Raw genomic sequence first — 17,347 nt, 5'->3', positions numbered from 1 at the left:
ATAAGTGGTTCTGAGTGGCCATATGGATGCTGGGAAGCTGGGCACCAAACATGATTCCTGTGCAAGAGCAGTAAGTGCTCTTAACCACTGAGCCATAATCGCCAGATCTGTTACTTTTTGTTGTTGTTTATTTGTTTGTTTGTTTGTTTTTCAAGACAGGGTTTCTCTGTGGCTTTGGAGGCTGTCCTGAAACTAGCTCTGTAGACCAGGCTGGTCTCGAACTCACAGAGATCCACCTGACTCCTGTTACTTGTTTTTAAACAGAAAATTAGCTGGCATGGTAGAACATGCTTTTAATCCCAGAACTGAGAAGTATTGAAGTCAGGGGCTGGCCTTAGATACAGAGTGATCTACAGATGCACCAATCTTGCGGTATCTTCCCTCCCTATTTTTCCCCTCCCCCCTAATTAGAAGTGAGAAAATATAATCCCAAACATCTGTGTGCCTTTCAATACAAAGAACTAAAAAGCAGCATATAGTTATTATTTGCTATAAATGTTTTCAGTTTGAAAGAAAGAACATGAGGGTTAAGGATATAACTCAATTGATAAAATACAACTGGGGCTCCCACATTTGTAGCTAGTAGCTTCAGGGATGCTATTTGAGTACCTGTTCCTCACCCAGACTTCCTTTCTCGTCACTGGCGCTGCTGTCTGCCCAGCCTTTAACACAATTTTTAATTTAGTTCTGCCCTGTCCACCATTGAGCTCTGTTGATTCTTCCCTAAACAGATCCCAAATCCTTTACTGCCTACATTCTTGACCATGCCTAGGCTATTGCTAAGTTTTTTTCTTGACTTCTTCCTGCTCTGTTTTTGTACTCCCATCCCCAGCTTTACTGGCACCACAGAATACCCCAGCACCAGAGTCACCTTTGAGGTGGTCTACCAGCTGCTACCCCTGGGATATTATTGTTGGCTTTCTCACTACAGGAACACTATGATCAAAAGTTGGAATCTTTTTTGTGTAGTATGTTACATTTGATAATATACTTAAGCTCCTTTGTTCCCATTTGTATGTATTATAATATCTTAGCTTTGTTACTTTTGTTTTATTTTTAGTTATGTTAACATTTACATGATTCATTAGATACAATTATAGTTCAAGAAGTGTTCAGCAAGGTTTCTTACCTTGTTCTTACCTACCCTAGACTAGTCTGCAATCCCCTACACCAGATCCATATGATAAACATGGCTGCATTTTTTTAACTTCAAAAGAGTCATGAAACTCATTCTTCCCTAGCCTTCCAGTATGTAAGCCTCCTGTAATTTATTCATCAAGTCTCCTTCATGACGAGGACTAGAGAAACCTGCAGTCTTAGGATAATGAAAATTGCCATGCCTGTGTTGTTAGGCATTTCCAGAGGTATCTCCTCAGTAGATTTCTAGGTGTTCCTCAGAGTACAAGTGAGAATTCCAACGAAGCCAACTTGTCCTGTTTTCTCAAACTCAAAAACTGTTTAGAGTCAGGGGAGCAACCTTGGTGTTTAAAAGGGCCCTATGGAATTACATGCAAGTGATAAGTACCTGCTGTATACTACTTTGGCCTTCATTCCTCTGTGACTTAGAGGTTCCATATTAAGCCAGTCCTGAAGACTGAACTGTAAGCAGACCACAATGCTTCCAGATGCACCTCTCAGCCCGTGGTCTTTTTTCCAATTCTCCTAGTCTCAGACCAACAGGCAGCTACTACTTCTTTCCAAACCTTCCTTAATCTGGCCTGTAGCTCAGAGGTGCAAACAGTGCAATGTGGTCAGATTCTATAGTCATAGGGATACTTACTATGTCTCCCTACAGTGGTCACTAGAGCATCAGAGACAGGCTTTGAACCCTGTACATGAAAGGACCCCATCAAGAAAAACCAAAACCTGTGGAAGGAGCTGTCTCTGTCCACAAGAAAGAATGGGCAGGTGTCCTGTCCTGGAATGTGGCAATTGCTATATTCCATACACTATTTTATTATTACACCTTTTTCTTTCTCTTTCCTCTGTTTCTGCTGAGGATAAGGTGATTGCTTGCTTGCTTGCTTGCTTGCTTGCTTGCTTGCTTGCTTGCTTGCTTGCTTGCTTGCTTGCTTGCTTTGGTAAGGAATATCCTATAAAGACCCGTGTGACCTAGGATCCCTTTTTATCTCATACTAGAACCCTAGACAGCAGTTACTGTTTGCCTGAATTAACAATAGTTACACATTGCCTTGGGACCTTTTTGTCCATGATTCTTACAGAAAGGATATCTCTAGGATGAGATTAGCATTAGCTACCATTGAGATGAGGAAACTGGCCTAGAATGCTGAAAATCACTTGCTGGGGTCCTTGTTTTAAGAATGGCAAAGTCATGAAGCCGAAGCAATAGCACAGAAGTTAAGAATACTGCTACTCTTCCCTAGGGCCTAGATTCAATTCCCAGCACCCAACATGGTGAATCACAACCATCTGTAACTTCAGTCCCAAGGGACCCAATTCCTTCTTCTGGCCTCCACAGACATTAGCCACTCGTGTGGTAAACAGACATACATCCAGACAAAATACATAAAATAAATAAAAGAAAATGACACAGTCAGAACTGGAACTCAGGTTGGCCAAATCCAGTTTTTCATGACTGTGCTGTATATCACTTTCCAGCAGTGGAGAGGCTTTTGTCATGTGACAAGCCCAGGGGGCCATCAGGTGCAACTTATAAACTGACCTCTGCTGGGTGAGAAGCCAACCATACAGGGCTTAAATTCAAGAGAAAAACATGCCACTTTCACAGAACTAGAACTAGGGTTTGGAGTAGTATGATAAAAGTGCATTTGACCAATATCACCAGCAGTCCAAAGACACTAAATAAATCTTTGGGCCTCAGCTTGGCTCAAGGATACACTGGCCCAGGGAAGTTACCAAGATCTGAGTATGCAGCACCCAAGGGTCTCCTGTATGGCGCCCAAGCTTGCCTGTGCTCACTACTCTGCGTGCATGTGTTCTCTGTGATACTTACATATTTGTTTAATACTTCAGGGAGGAAAAGTCAGAAGACCAGGATCTTCAGGGCCTCAAAGACAAGCCCCTGAAGTTTAAGAAGGTGAAGAAAGACAAGAAGGAAGACAAAGAAGGCAAACATGAGCCACTACAACCTTCAGCCCACCATTCTGCTGAGCCCGCAGAGGCAGGCAAAGCAGAGACATCGGAAAGCTCGGGCTCTGCCCCAGCAGTACCAGAAGCCTCTGCTTCTCCCAAACAGCGGCGTTCCATCATTCGTGACCGGGGACCCATGTATGATGACCCCACCTTGCCTGAAGGTTGGACACGAAAGCTTAAGCAAAGGAAGTCTGGCCGCTCTGCTGGAAAGTATGATGTATATTTGATCAAGTAAGTAAGAGTAAGTCTTGTGTCTATAGATCAGAAAGGCTATATAGTGGGAGGGCTAGATACAAGGACCCATTGAAACTACAGCTCTGTGGAATCTACCATCTGTAGGACACTTAAATAACATCAATACCAGATATATTCGGAAAACACTACAGAGGTCCCTACCCTTTTGCTCTTCTTCAGAATATGTATCCTTTACCCATGCTACATGTCAAATTCTTTCTACTTCAAAATCAGTGTTGGGAAAGGTTTGCTTTTTAAAAGGACTTCTGGAAAGCGACACAAATGGACTCTGTGTGCCTTTCCAACTGCTCCTTTTGCATTTGTTCAGCTTTGGATTGACCTCTTAGTATTTTCTGATAAAGCAAAGTAACTTTCAAAGCCAGAGGTTTAAAGGAACAGCTAAGAAATACATCAGCTCTGCCCCTTAAATGATCCCAGAAAGGCTAGCCACTTTCCCAGTATTTGTGGGCAGTTTTAGTTAATCTTCAACTCTTAAGAAGAGTGAGGAAAGCTTTATTGCACTGAAATGGATTCCCAAAGAGGTTGGACACCATGCCTTGGTTCAGATGCAGGAATATATATATTTTATTGTTTTTTGTTTTTCGAGGCAGGGTTTCTCTGTGGTTTTGGAGGCTGTCCTGGAACTAGCTCTTGTAGACCAGGCTGGTCTCGAACTCACACAGATCCACCTACCTCTGCCTCACAAGTGCTGGGATTCAAAGTGTATGCCACCAACACCCCGGCTCAGATGCAGGATTAGGTCTGAGCACCAACCAACAGTCAGCTCAGCTCAGTGATCCCTTAGAACCAGGCCTGACCCATGTGGTTTCTGGATGGTGGAGAAGCCAAAGACTACATAGGAGTAGACTTAGAAGTAGACAGGTCCTCTGAGGATTTTAGGCCCAGCTCTTCTGGCTCCTGAGCAAGCTGTATAGTTACCCACTACCCCAGGTAACATGGTTTCTACCCATGCTTCTGGCCTGGCTATACCCTCCAGTTTTAGGTCATCTCATTTCTTCTTCAGTTTGACATTTGATCACTTACAATGGCTTATAAGAAAGTTTGTCAGTACCATCTCCTCTACCTCAGTCTGTTAAGTTGTCATAAAGAAAAAACTTCTGACTATTCTTTGTGTCTCTCCATTTGTCTCCACAGTCCCCAGGGAAAAGCCTTTCGCTCTAAAGTGGAATTGATTGCATACTTTGAAAAGGTAGGCGACACCTCCTTGGATCCTAATGATTTTGACTTCACGGTAACTGGGAGAGGGAGTCCCTCCCGGAGAGAGCAGAAACCACCTAAGAAGCCCAAATCTCCCAAAGCTCCAGGAACTGGCAGGGGTCGGGGACGCCCCAAAGGGAGCGGCACTGGGAGACCCAAGGCAGCATCATCAGAAGGTGTTCAGGTGAAAAGGGTCCTGGAAAAGAGCCCTGGGAAACTTCTCGTCAAGATGCCTTTCCAAGCATCGCCTGGGGGCAAGGCTGAAGGAGGTGGAGCTACTACTTCTGCCCAGGTCATGGTGATCAAACGCCCTGGCAGAAAACGAAAAGCTGAAGCTGACCCCCAGGCCATTCCTAAGAAACGGGGAAGAAAGCCTGGGAGTGTGGTGGCAGCTGCTGCTGCAGAAGCCAAAAAGAAAGCCGTGAAGGAGTCTTCCATACGGTCTGTGCATGAGACTGTGCTCCCCATCAAGAAGCGCAAGACCCGGGAGACAGTTAGTATTGAGGTTAAGGAAGTAGTGAAGCCCCTGCTGGTGTCCACCCTTGGTGAGAAGAGTGGGAAGGGACTGAAGACCTGCAAGAGCCCTGGGCGAAAAAGCAAGGAGAGCAGCCCCAAAGGGCGCAGCAGCAGCAGCAGTGCCTCCTCACCCCCTAAGAAGGAGCACCATCATCACCACCACCATTCAGAGTCCCCAAAGGCCCCCATGCCACTGCTCCCACCCCCTCCCCCACCAGAGCCTGAGAGCTCTGAGGACCCCATCAGTCCCCCTGAGCCCCAGGACTTGAGTAGCAGCATTTGCAAAGAGGAGAAGATGCCCAGAGGAGGCTCGCTGGAGAGTGATGGCTGCCCCAAGGAGCCAGCTAAGACTCAGTCCATGGTCGCGGCAACCACCGCCACAGTTGCAGAAAAGTACAAACACCGAGGGGAGGGAGAGCGCAAAGACATTGTTTCATCTTCCATGCCAAGGCCAAACAGAGAGGAACCTGTGGACAGCCGGACGCCCGTGACCGAGAGAGTTAGCTGACTTTACAGAGTGGATTGCAAAGCAAACCAACAAGAATAAAGGCAGCTGTTGTCTCTTCTCCTTATGGGTAGGGCTCTGACAAAGCTTCCCGATTAACTGAAATAAAAAATATTTTTTTTTCTTTCAGTAAACTTAGAGTTTCGTGGCTTCGGGGTGGGAGTAGTTGGAGCATTGGGATGTTTTTCTTACCAACAAGCACAGTCAGGTTGAAGACCTAACCAGGGCCAGAAGTAGCTTTGCACTTTTCTAAACTAGGCTCCTTCAACAAGGCTTGCTGCAGATACTACTGACCAGACAAGCTGTTGACCAGGCACCCCCCCAATACTCCCCCAATGTGCTCATTAGAGATAGCAGTTGAGAGGACACTCCCATTTTTGGTGCCCTGTCCATAGCTTCCCTGACTCTTCCACCACCCCAACTCCCAATCTGAGGGACCGGGAGGTGCGAGGCAGGAAAAATATTGGATTCTTTAGAGAAGACTAGAGGTGACCAGTGACTGTGGCCCAGTAATTAGAACTGTGGTGGCACAAGTCTGGCCCCACATCCACCCAATCCAAAACTGATAAGGATATTTTGAAAAACAGGAAAGCAGTACCTGTCTGATCCAGCTCTGGTATAGGTAGGAGTGAGTCCTGAACTGCTGGATTACAGACTGGCTTGAGCCACAGAAGATGATGGACCAGAGTAAAGTATCATCACCTGCTCACAAGGCATGCTTCACTAGAGAATAATTCTAAAGAGGTGCCATGGAGGCAGCAGGACAAGGCACAAGCAGTCTGGGTGGGGGTCAAGCCAGACCTAGTGCCACAGAACAAGAGAGCAATCTGTGACTAGTAGTTAGGGACTTTGTGGATGGGACAAGGGGCATGGGGGAAGAAATGAAAATATTCTTCCAATTACTTTCCAGTTCTCCTTTAGGGACAGCTTAGAATTATTTGCACTATTGAGTCTTCATGTTCCCACTTAAAAACAAACAGATGCTCTGAAAGCAAACTGGCTTGAAATGGTGACACTTTGTCCCACAAGCCACCAAATGTGGCAGTGTTTAGAACTACCTGGATCTGTATATACCTGCGCTTGTTTTAAAGTGGGCTCAGTACATAGGGTTCCCACGAAGCTCCGAAACTCTAAGTGTTTGCTGCAATTTTATAAGGACTTCCTGATTGCTTTCTTTTTTTGTCCTTCCATTTCATGCTTTCATTTCTAACCCCATTCTCCTTCCCCTAGCTCCTAGTTGTGTCTTTTGTTCCAGGCAACTGCAGTGCCCAACCACATGCTTACCTGACAACAGTCAACCGTAACCCTAAGATTCTCCCTTTGACTTCTTACTGCCAGTGCCAGCTCTCATGTTTAACCCTGAGCAAGTGTTGGACTCTGCTGAGTCCTCCCTAGCCTCTGTGAAGAACAAGAGGGCAATAAGCTCTTGGTCCTCTAGGTAGACCCCTCTTCCTTGCTAAGAAAAAATTCAAAAAGCTTTTCAGACCCTAAACAATGAGCATTTTCACCTTCTGCTATAGAAAAGTGGACTAGAGAAACTGGGCCACGTGTGGTAGCTGAAGAGATACAGGAGCCCCCTGTGTTTGGCCAGAATCACCGAGTGGTCCAACTACCCACTACCCTTGACCCCACTCAGAAGTCTAATGTCAAGCATAGTATGGCAGGGCACCTGTCAGAATAGATGCAGACTTGAGAAGGGACTGACACAAGGGCCCCTTGCTCTTCTGACACATACACCCGCCAAGATTTTTTTCTAGTGGAATTCTTTCCCTTTTGCTTACTGGGGACTTGGTGGGGCCAGCAAACCCCGTATTTCAATCTGCTCCATAAGTGTAATGGTGGGTTTTACAGGCTTGACTTTGCTGTTGAGTTTTAATTGGTCAATTTTCATTTGAGAACCCTATGTTTTAACCTCTGTTCAGGAAGTCCTTATCTAGCTGCATATCTTCATCATATTGGTATATCCTTTTCTGTGTTTACAGAGATGTCTCATATCTAAATCTGTCCAACTGAGAAGTACCTTATCAAAGTAGCAAATGAGACAGCAGTCTTATGCTTCCAGAAACACCCACAGGCACATCCCATGTAAGCTGCTGCCATGAACTGTCAAGTGTGTGTTGTCTTGTGTATTTTCGTTACTGTTCCCCAGCTTCCTTACTGCGGTGTAATCATGGAAGAGTGAAACATCATAGAAATCATCTAGCACTTCCTTGCCAGTCTTTAGTGATCAGGAACCATAGTTGACAGTTCCAATTGATAGCTTAAAGATAAAACCATGTTTGTCTCTTCTGGAATGGTTAGAACTAAGTGAGAAATTTTTTGCCCCTTTCTGTTTGCAGAGACATAGTTGGGCTTTCTAGCATATTTGTGTCCATTTCCTTATGCTACAAATGCAAACCCTGCAACCAGCTTCCTTGTCGGGCAGTTATTTTGCCTGTTCTGTTGATCCTCAGCCTTGGTTCTGATTCCTCCCCAGGAAGGGAAGAGAGGTCAGAAGAGGGACTCTGGAGGGTCCAGGATGTGTCCTCCTCAGCTCCTGCTTCCTCCAAGGACAAAAGGCCCCTGCTGCCCCCACCCCACCCCTGCAGTGGCCTTGCACTCACCAAGGACACCTTTCCATACCTTCACTGCATCTAGCCAGATTGAAATCAAGTTGTTTATTGTGCTCCAATTGGGGTTTTGCCTGTTACAGTTACTTAGTTCAATGAAACATGACTCCAAGGCTGAGGAATCCTTCATCCTTGGGAGACAACCTAGGCTGATTAGACATTCACAGTTGGCATTGCAGCACTTTAGGTGCCATTTTCTTTCATTTGAGCCCCATCTGCAGCCTCCTTACTCCCCAGCTTTCCCTTAGTGCTGGTTTCAAAACTGCAGGTGGTAGTGACTGCAGCTCCTTAGGATTTACTTTGCTTCCTGCTTTTTTCCCCCATTCCCTCATCCCCAAATAAGAGCATCATGAGTCAGTCTCCTTTAAGCAGGCAGCTTTGGTGGGGTTTTGCCCTGGCAGCCAGGGACTCTGTATAGGCTCTCAGGCTGCCTCTGCCTTGCAGTCAGGTTGACAGTTTGGAGGGAAAAGCCTTAAACTATGGGATTCTCACCAGATGTGTCTGACTCAGACCTGGAGTGTGACCTTGATTTTGTTGTATTTGAACATTGTAAATATTGGGTAGCATCTTTCACTGAATATGTGAAGAATACAGGAACTGACCAACAGCTTTCAGATACCTGGGGCTAAGTCATTAAGGTCACATCCAGTATTCCCTACCCTGTTCTAGTTGCTAGTTACTACCTCTCCCAAACAGATTGCTGTATATCCTCCAAGTATGTTCATCCTGGCCTAGTCCTGCCCATTCTTGGGTCTGTGTTAACCAGTGGAACTGCTGCCCTTGACGGTGTAGTGAGTTGAAAATTCTTGGTCACAGCAAGGCTCCAGTACAGGTCCCTTCTGCTGGTTATGTATTCCCATATCAAAAGGCACAGGGGAGATCTAGAAATAGCACCTCCCCTAGTCCATCAGTGCCAAAGTAGCCCGTGATCCTAGCATGGGAACAGAGAACTCTGTTTAGTGTTTTCAAAACAGACTGGAGGCCACAGACTTTGGCAGAGGGAACCAGAGCAGCCCAAGTTGCTGCTGCTTCACCCAGCTTGTTCTTACTGTAACAGTAATAAAAGAGGGTAGTAACTAGAAACTTGACTGCCAAGTTTGGTAGGGAAAGGAGTTTCCATAGCATAAAATTCAGGACCTCTGAATTTTAAATAAGTTGTAATAAGTTGCTCAAGCCCACCCAGAAAAGAGCAAAAGGGTTGGAACTGACCAGATGAGACCAGCCAGATTGCATGCATCCCAAGTGGAGTGCAGCTGCCTGAGCTCTACAAGACTTCTCTAGCTACAGAGAGCATTCCAGCCAGGCTCTCTGGGCTGAGCAGAGATCACAGGTGCCAGTTCTTCAAGAAGACGTTTGTGCTTCTCTTTGTCCCACATTGTTTGCTGATTGGGTTCACACTATAGATTCTAGGACGGATGGCCAAGACTCAGAGAAAAATGTTTCTAGAGCCCCTATGGACATAACAAAGTCCCAAGCTGAAGGGGGCTAGTACAGATGCAGCAATGCCCCATACCTGGACCAAGCCCTCTGTTCCATCCACATCCTCTTCTGGCTCTTCTTCCTGCTCTCTGCTTCAGTGACCCAGCCCCAACTCTGAAGAGATTTGTTGATTCTCTCCATTTTGATGTCCTTCTCTTTTAGGTACTATATCTATCTTTAGAAAAGTCTTAGTCTAATTGTTATAAATTGCTAGGATACTGCCTTTTCCAGGGTCTAAAATTACATGCTAAAGGGGAAAAATTGAACACTGAAACCAGTTCTCAACAGTTTAGAAAGAAAACCTTGAAAACATTTGGCAAAAAAGTATTAATAAAATTACATTCTGATGTTTCTGAATAAGAGGAGGCTTTTGCAAAAAAAATGATCTGAAAATACTTAGTTCTTGGCCTGAGATATCTTGAGTGATCTGGGCAAAGGGAACTCCAGACTGAAGCTTCCTACATCTGAGGAGGTATAACTAGGAGACTCTTGAGATTCATGGCTTTTTATTACTGGAAAACCTCTTTGGGGAGCTGACCCCAGGACACTACTTCTGTCCTTTGATGACATAGAAATTAGTGGCCTGCCAGATGCCAAAGCTTTGGTGCATCAAGTGGAACACTCATCAGTGACCAAGAAGGCCCATCACAGTGTGTCTGCTCTCTTCTCATCTTAACTGAGCCTGCTCAAGCACTACTGCACAAACCAGGGAGGAGCTGCTGCATAAAGAGTATCCCTCCCTGGAGCCCCCTGTCTCTTGCACTCTCCCTACCCCATCCTCAGGATCTTGGCACAGATAAAATGACTGTGTGGCAAGTACTTTGGCATGCCCTCCTAAACTTACCCCAGAGCCTCTCCCTACCTCTTTAAACCAGCCTGCCTATTGGGAAGGCATGAGAGTCCATAGAGTGGAGAATGAGAGGGGAACTAGGCAGGCAGGCAGGCAAGCAATGGAAAGGTCCTAGGAGAAAGGATAGACCCCCCAGGCTTTGCACAAGCAGGGCTCAGCCCCTCGTGGAATTAAGTGTCATCTTTGAGTTTAAGAACATTTGGGCAACTTGCAAATGACCTTGGCTCCTTGCTCTCCCCTCTCACCTTTTATCAGGTCCTGCTTAGCACTGAGAGAACATGTGGTGAAAAGGCAAAGAGGTTTAGCTCCTGTCCCCTATAGTCCCTCTCTCCCTGCAGTGTTTGTGTGTCAAGTGGCTAAAGCTGTTCTTCCTGGTGACCCTGATTATATCCAGTAACTTATAGACTATATGCATAGATCTGCTTTGTCTCTTCTATTCTGGGCTTTTGATTTGCTTTTCAGTTTTGCTTTTAGTTTTCCTATTTTTATTTTATGCATCAACTAGACACACAAAGCAGTTGAATTTATATATATATATGTATATGTATATTGCACAATTATAAACTCATTTTGCTTGTGGCACCACACACAAAAAGACCTTTTAAAATTATACCTGTTGCTTAATTATAATATTTCTGATAACCATAGAGTAGGACAAGGGAAAATAAAAAAGACAAAAAAGAAAAAAAAAAGACCTCTGTCTGCTGGTCACTTCCAAGCAGATCTATGATCTTTCCTTGCTTCTTTCAAAGGCTTCCCTGTGCTAAGTGAAAGAAGCCCCAGGCTGCATCCACGTTTTGTGCTTTGTTTCTCTTCTGCTGTGAAAGGGGCCCCATGATTCTGGGTACAGGACAGTTCATTTCAGTGTGTCAGGGGTGGGGGTGTGGCATGCACACTCCCTTTACCTGCTGAAGTCCAGAACTTAGTGGACACAGCCCTGTCCACATCTCTAGGAGAGGGGAGCTGGCATGCATGGGGGGGGCTGACTCCCTCTACCCTTCCCTTGCCGGGGATAGCCTGTGTGTAGTAAGTCTGGCAGGCTTTCCCCAATTAGCAGGGCTGGGGCATTTCAAAACCCTCCTCACTTTGCTGGAGAGGAGATGGGAGACTTGAGCTGTCTCCAAACTGGTAAGCTGTATTAGTTAGAATGCCAGAGACCCCAGAATCACATCTAACAATCCAATGGGTCTCCTATAGTAAAGACTCCAGAAACATCCCTTTCTCTTCTCCCTGCTCCCATGACTAACTGCATTTGCTTTTATAATTCTTGATGAGCAATATCTGCTAGAAAGTTTAGCTGTAACAGTTCTTTTTTGCAAAAAGATAATTGTTAAGTAATTGAAAACACCCCGCCCCCAAAAAAGTCCAAACCTTGTTCTTCCAAAGCAGAGAGCATTATAATCACCAGGGCCAAAATCTGTCCCATACCTCCACCCTACCCCCTCATCATTGCTTCTTCTGAGGCCAGAATATAGCAGACATAGATATTTGTAGGCCCTTTGGGTGGCTGGGCTACCCTTGTGCCTCTTGGAAGATGGGCTGGAGAAACCTCTGAGACCCTATCCTAGGTCCTTGCTCTATCGAGCACTCAGTATTAGCAGAGCATCACAACATTATTCCCCAGTCAGCATGGGATGGAGGCAGAAGAGGCCAGAGGCTTGTTGCCAGTGATACTTAGCCACTGACAGGTGGGTAATCATGTATGTCCGTCCATATGAGTGCTTTATGACTGATATAAGATCAGCACCCAAGTTAGATTCACCTGGTGACCTCTAGCCCTGTCTGGATAGAGCAGGCCACCCAGTTCAATATTTCTGGGCAGCTTGGAAAATGGAGTACAAAAGGCTTGCAGAACTTGAAGCCCACTCCTGACCTTGCTACCATGGCCTCCTTTTCCATTTGATTTGTCACTGCTTCAATCAATGACAGCTGCTCCAGAGTCAGTAGTTGATGAATATATGACCAAATATCACCAGGACTGTTACTCAATGTGTGCCGAGCCCTTTCCTCGTGCTGGGCTCCCTGTGTACCTGGACACTGTAATGTGTGCTGTGTTTGCTCTCCTTCCTCTTCCTTTCTTTGTCTTTCTGGGGTTTTTCTGTTTGGGTTTGGTTTGGTTTTATTCTTTTGTGTTCTAAACATGAGGTTCTCTCTATTAGTCCTCTTTAACTGTGGTGTTGAGGCTTCTATTTGTGTAATTTTTGGTGGGTGAAAGGAACTTTGCTAAGTAAATCTCTTCTGTGTTTGAACTGAAGTCTGTATTGTAACTATGTTTAAAGTAATTGTTCCAGAGACAACTGCTTCTAGACACCTTTTCATTGCAAACAAAGCATTTGAAGAGAGGGATTGGGTGACTAAGACAAGAGGGACAATCTGAAGAGACAACCCCTGCCCAGATAAGCCAGAAGCCACCAAGAAGTTAAGCACTGGATTCCCATTCCAAGTCAAGAGACTGAAGCTAATGTGTTGCCATTTTCAAAGTCAGAGCAAAATCAGCTTTTGTTCACCCAATGAATTCTTTTGCTTACCTTCCTGGATTATCACTGCTATTGTTAATTAAAAAAAAGAGAGAGAGACAACATCAGCTCCTTCCAGGAGTGCCAGGAAAGGAAGAGATGTAAGAGCAGAGCTGAGCTTATTGAGTAGGGCTGGGCCTGCTCTTGCAGGTGGATGCCCCTCTGAGGACACAAATTAGAGAGGAAACATAAGATGAATTAGACACTCCCTGCCTGAGATAGCTCTTCCTGGATAAACCAAGGCAGTGGGCGTTATTGTCTCCAAGGCATGTTTCAGGGACATGACCAGTTAGGACACTTCTGTCACACCCCATGCTGTCCCCTAGTGCATAGTACTAAGCTGCTATCTTGGCTCCCCACCCTGCCTGGGGAATAAAATGATGGTAGAGGGTTCTTTCTTTCGATGTCATCTGATTCCCACAAAATCTGGGTGTGAGAAACCACCTTGTCTTTCCACGGCAAACATCTTCAGTAAAGCTGTTATCCTCATTACAGATTGTTCCAGGCTCATATAAGAGGAACAGACAGACCTGTGCTCCCTTAGAGCCTCTTGTGAGGATAGTGGTATCTGATGTGACCAGTTGACCATGGTTTTTAGTAGCTGGAAAAACTAGATAGGGTACATGCCCCCTCCTAAATCCATGTGGCACTTGCCTCTGCCAGCCTGAAGGGTGTGGTCTGTAGGAGAGTGCAGCCAGTGACAGGCAACCCTGTATTGGAAGATAATGGCACCAGCAAAAAAAAAGCCAATCTGAGGTTGGGAAGCAGGCACACTGGGCACAGAGAGATCCAAGACAGACATAGCTGGAGGGGTTGATCTTGAAAAGCCCTCTGTCGAATTCACCTTCAGTTTTTGTGTTTTGGGACAATTACTTTAGAAAATAAGTAGGTCGTTTTAAAAACAAAATATTGATTGCTTTTTTGTAGTGTTCAAAAAAAAAGGTTCTTTGTGTATAGCCAAATGACTGAAAGCACTGATATATTTAAAAACAAAAGGCAATTTATTAAGGAAATTTGTACCATTTCAGTAAACCTGTCTGAATGTACCTGTATACGTTTCAAAAACACCCCCCACTGAACCCCTGTAACCTATTTATTATATAAAGAGTTTGCCTTATAAATTTACATAAAAATGTCCGTTTGTGTCTTTTGTTGTAAAATCAAGTGGTTTTTCATAAGGTTCTTTTACTATTTGAAAAGATGGGCAGCACGTGGTTTTATTTTATTTTTGTAAGTTTTTTAATACATGTGAAAGCAAAGAATACTCAGCATGCCTTTCTAAGTGATGCGTTTGCACCTTTTGTTGGGAAGTACTGTATCCTGTGCTGTTAGCATTCTCGATAAATCTCTCTGTGAAAGTGACTCAAGGTCTGTGCTTTCATTATAAGTCAGCAGTCCCCTCCAGCTCACCTGACAGCATGATGGTGTGGGAGGGTTGGAAGGCCTGTCTCATATGCTGGTCTCACTGGAATCCTCCTCAATTTGCTCTGTGTCAATGCTTTCCAGGCACACTGCACCAGCATTTGACAGGAAGGCCTGAGACAAGTGTGCCTAGAGCACAACTTCCCTCTCCTGACCAGTGTGGCACAGGCAGCTACTAGGTCCTAGAGTGCCACGGTGTTTTTTTTTTAACACCTTTCTCCTCAACTCTGACTTCTGTGGCCAATAGCAGCTAAGACTTTTCTGCATTACTTCTATGAGTGGCTAACCTGCCTTCCTGACCAGGGTAGGACATGCTGAGGAACTGCCCAAAGTGATCCCTTGTGTCATTGGCTTCCTGTGCGAATATGAACCTTCTGCAGCTGCCCACTCATATCTGTCCTCCTTAGGCTGATCTGGGCTTGAGGAGAGGATAATGGTGTGTCAAATTGTGGACACATCTATTTAAAAAAGTCTTTCTTAAAGTCCTGGCTTCAAATGTTAGACGAAAGGGTTACAGATTCAGCATGTAGACATGGAGCATCTACTATGTTTCAACATGTAGACGTGGAGCATCCACTATGTCCCAGGCGTATACCAGACACTGATAGTTAGTCCCCAGTACATAAAAAGAACCAAATCCCTTCTCCTAGGGCTTGGTATATGCACACAATAATTTTGAATAATGGAGTTGTGCATCTCAATAATGACTAACCCATGAGAAACCACTGGAAACTCAGAATATGATTGACCTCTTGGGTTGTTTGTTTGTTTCTTTGGTAGGGTCTACCTTTTAGTCCAGGCTGACCTGGAACCAAGTGTGTAGGATGATCTGCTTCAACCTCCCAAGTGCTGGAATTACATGTGTGAGCCACCATGCCCAGCTTTATTTTATGACAAGGTCACACTATGTAGCTTTGGCTGGCCTGGAACTATTATGCATAATAAACCAACCTGACCTTGAACTAGTAGTAATCTTCCTGCCTCTACCTTTGGAGTGCTGGGTTTACAAGCATGCACCACCACACCTAGTTCGACCTCATCTTGAGAGCAGTCAAAATGGCTATGGTTTCAAAGATGAGGCCACAGTAGGAACCAGCCATGAGCCTTGGGTAGACTTTTCTGGAATATAAGTTTCTTAGACGACAGTCTAGTGAGAGGGAACCCTTTCCAGTTAGGATTGATATGACAAGAGGGTCTGTTGGAGAAACTGTAGTCAGAAGAAAGCTATTGCTTTACAAGTTTGCTTTCAGATGGAGAAACAAAATTGCTACCTGTGGGTCTTCCCCAGGCAGTGAGAAATTATGAAAATTCAGAGGTATGGAACTCCAGCAAGTTCAAGATGTGCCCAAGAGAAGTTAGGTGGGGTTTGGGAAGCTTTCCACACAGCTCTTTTTGTGGGGGGTTGAGGTTTCAAGACAGGGTTTCTCTGTGTAGCCTTGGCTGTTCTGGAACTCACAGAGATCTGCCTGCCTCTGCCTCCCAAGTGCTGGAATTAAAGGCGTGGGCCACCACCGCCTGGCTCCCCACAGCTTTTTATGCTCAGTCTTGTCAGGATGGGTTATAGCAGGGGTATATGCAAACAACTTCAGAGACAGAATGAGAAGTGCTTTTTAGAGTATCTAAAGAGGGTTTTTTTGGGGGGGGGTTGGTCTTGGTCTTTTTGAGGCAGGGTCTCACTTTGTATCTCTGACTGACCTAGAACTCACTATTTAGACCAAACTAACCTCAAATTCAGAGATCCACCACCTGCCTTCGTTTTTCCAAGTGCTGGGATTAAAGGCATGTACCACCAAGCCCAACATCATGGAGTTCTTAATGGCTTAAGGCTATTATTCTATATAAATTCAGGTGGGTGGGCAGGGGCTGACTATGCCATCTTCCAAATAGCCATATACAACTGGGACTCTATGGGAGGGCTTTGGGAATTTTGGGAAGGTCTTCTGTAAGAAAGTGATTTGGTGATCTGTGCCCAAGGAAGACCACATGAACAGGGAGCCCTATCAGAGCCATAAAGTTCATGCAGGTAAGTGGTACTGGCTAAAATACTAAGAGTAGTGGACTCATGGGAAGAGGACTTCAGGGTGTCACTGACAACTGCTCTAGAAAAGAATAGGGAAAGCTGCTGGACTCTGGTGTCCTCATAAGTGCAAACTAAGCCAAAAGCGTGGCAGAAAAGGGAAAAGGTGGCAAAAACTGGACATTATGCACATGGGGATGGAGCAAGGCCCTGTTAAAGAGACATAAATGTGTTGGCTGTCTGTCGAGCTAGTGAGGAGCCTGAACAGGCATATACTGTGAAGCTCTAACATTTGTTGCCCAGCTTCATGCCGGTTCCTGGAGGTGGGGTGGGAGGAGTGGGAACTAGCACACAGGCGTGGTGTGCAATCTTCCAGACCATTCTCTGGGCATCCGTCCTTATTACCAGATGACTAGAGTCAGCCAGAGGGCCGTTTTGTGACCGACATTTGACCCTCCTACCAACATCTCAGCCAACTCTGCACTACCCTCCAAATAAAACTGAAAGGAGCCTCTTCCGTGACTTTTCACCAGGCTTCACATAAATCACCTTTGTAGAACATCGTGTTTTTCCCTTGCCCTTTGTCTACATAACTGGAAGTCGTTCTTCATCCTGCTCAGTCGTAGTCAGACGGTTGCCACTGCTGGAAGTCCACCCTCCATGTAGGCTCACAGTCCTTGGTTCTTCCGCATGGAGGGACAACCCTCCTTCCCAGCAGAGCTCCTACCCCAGGTTGAGGGTGGCGTGGGACGCCCCCGTGTGGCCGAAGGCCGCGGAAGGCAAGATGGCGGCGGGCTCCAGCGCCGCCTCTTCCGCCCTGCCGGGCGTCGCACGAGGCCGGCTTGAAGGGAAGTGACTCAGTGTCCG

The 17,347-nt window shown here is 45.6% G+C and overlaps 1 protein-coding gene across 1 annotated transcript in view; it reads left to right on the top strand.

Annotated features, from left to right (window-relative positions):
- The window catches only part of Mecp2 (methyl-CpG binding protein 2), a 71,346-nt gene extending 56,943 nt beyond the window's left edge, over positions 1-14,403 (top strand). Inside the window, exons 4-5 of the mRNA XM_040744786.1 lie at positions 2,995-3,345; positions 4,504-14,403. Coding sequence (XP_040600720.1) covers positions 2,995-3,345; positions 4,504-5,590 — 1,438 coding nt within the window. The 3' untranslated portion in view covers positions 5,591-14,403. The remainder of the gene's footprint in view (positions 1-2,994; positions 3,346-4,503) is intronic.
- Positions 14,404-17,347: the final 2,944 nt, after the last annotated feature.

The sequence above is a fragment of the Mesocricetus auratus genome, unplaced genomic scaffold (assembly GCF_017639785.1).
Source record: "Mesocricetus auratus isolate SY011 unplaced genomic scaffold, BCM_Maur_2.0 Super-Scaffold_100003, whole genome shotgun sequence".
Lineage (NCBI taxonomy): Eukaryota > Metazoa > Chordata > Mammalia > Rodentia > Cricetidae > Mesocricetus > Mesocricetus auratus.
The sequence above is the reverse complement of the archived record's forward strand: the minus strand, read 5'-3'. Positions and strand labels throughout refer to the sequence as shown.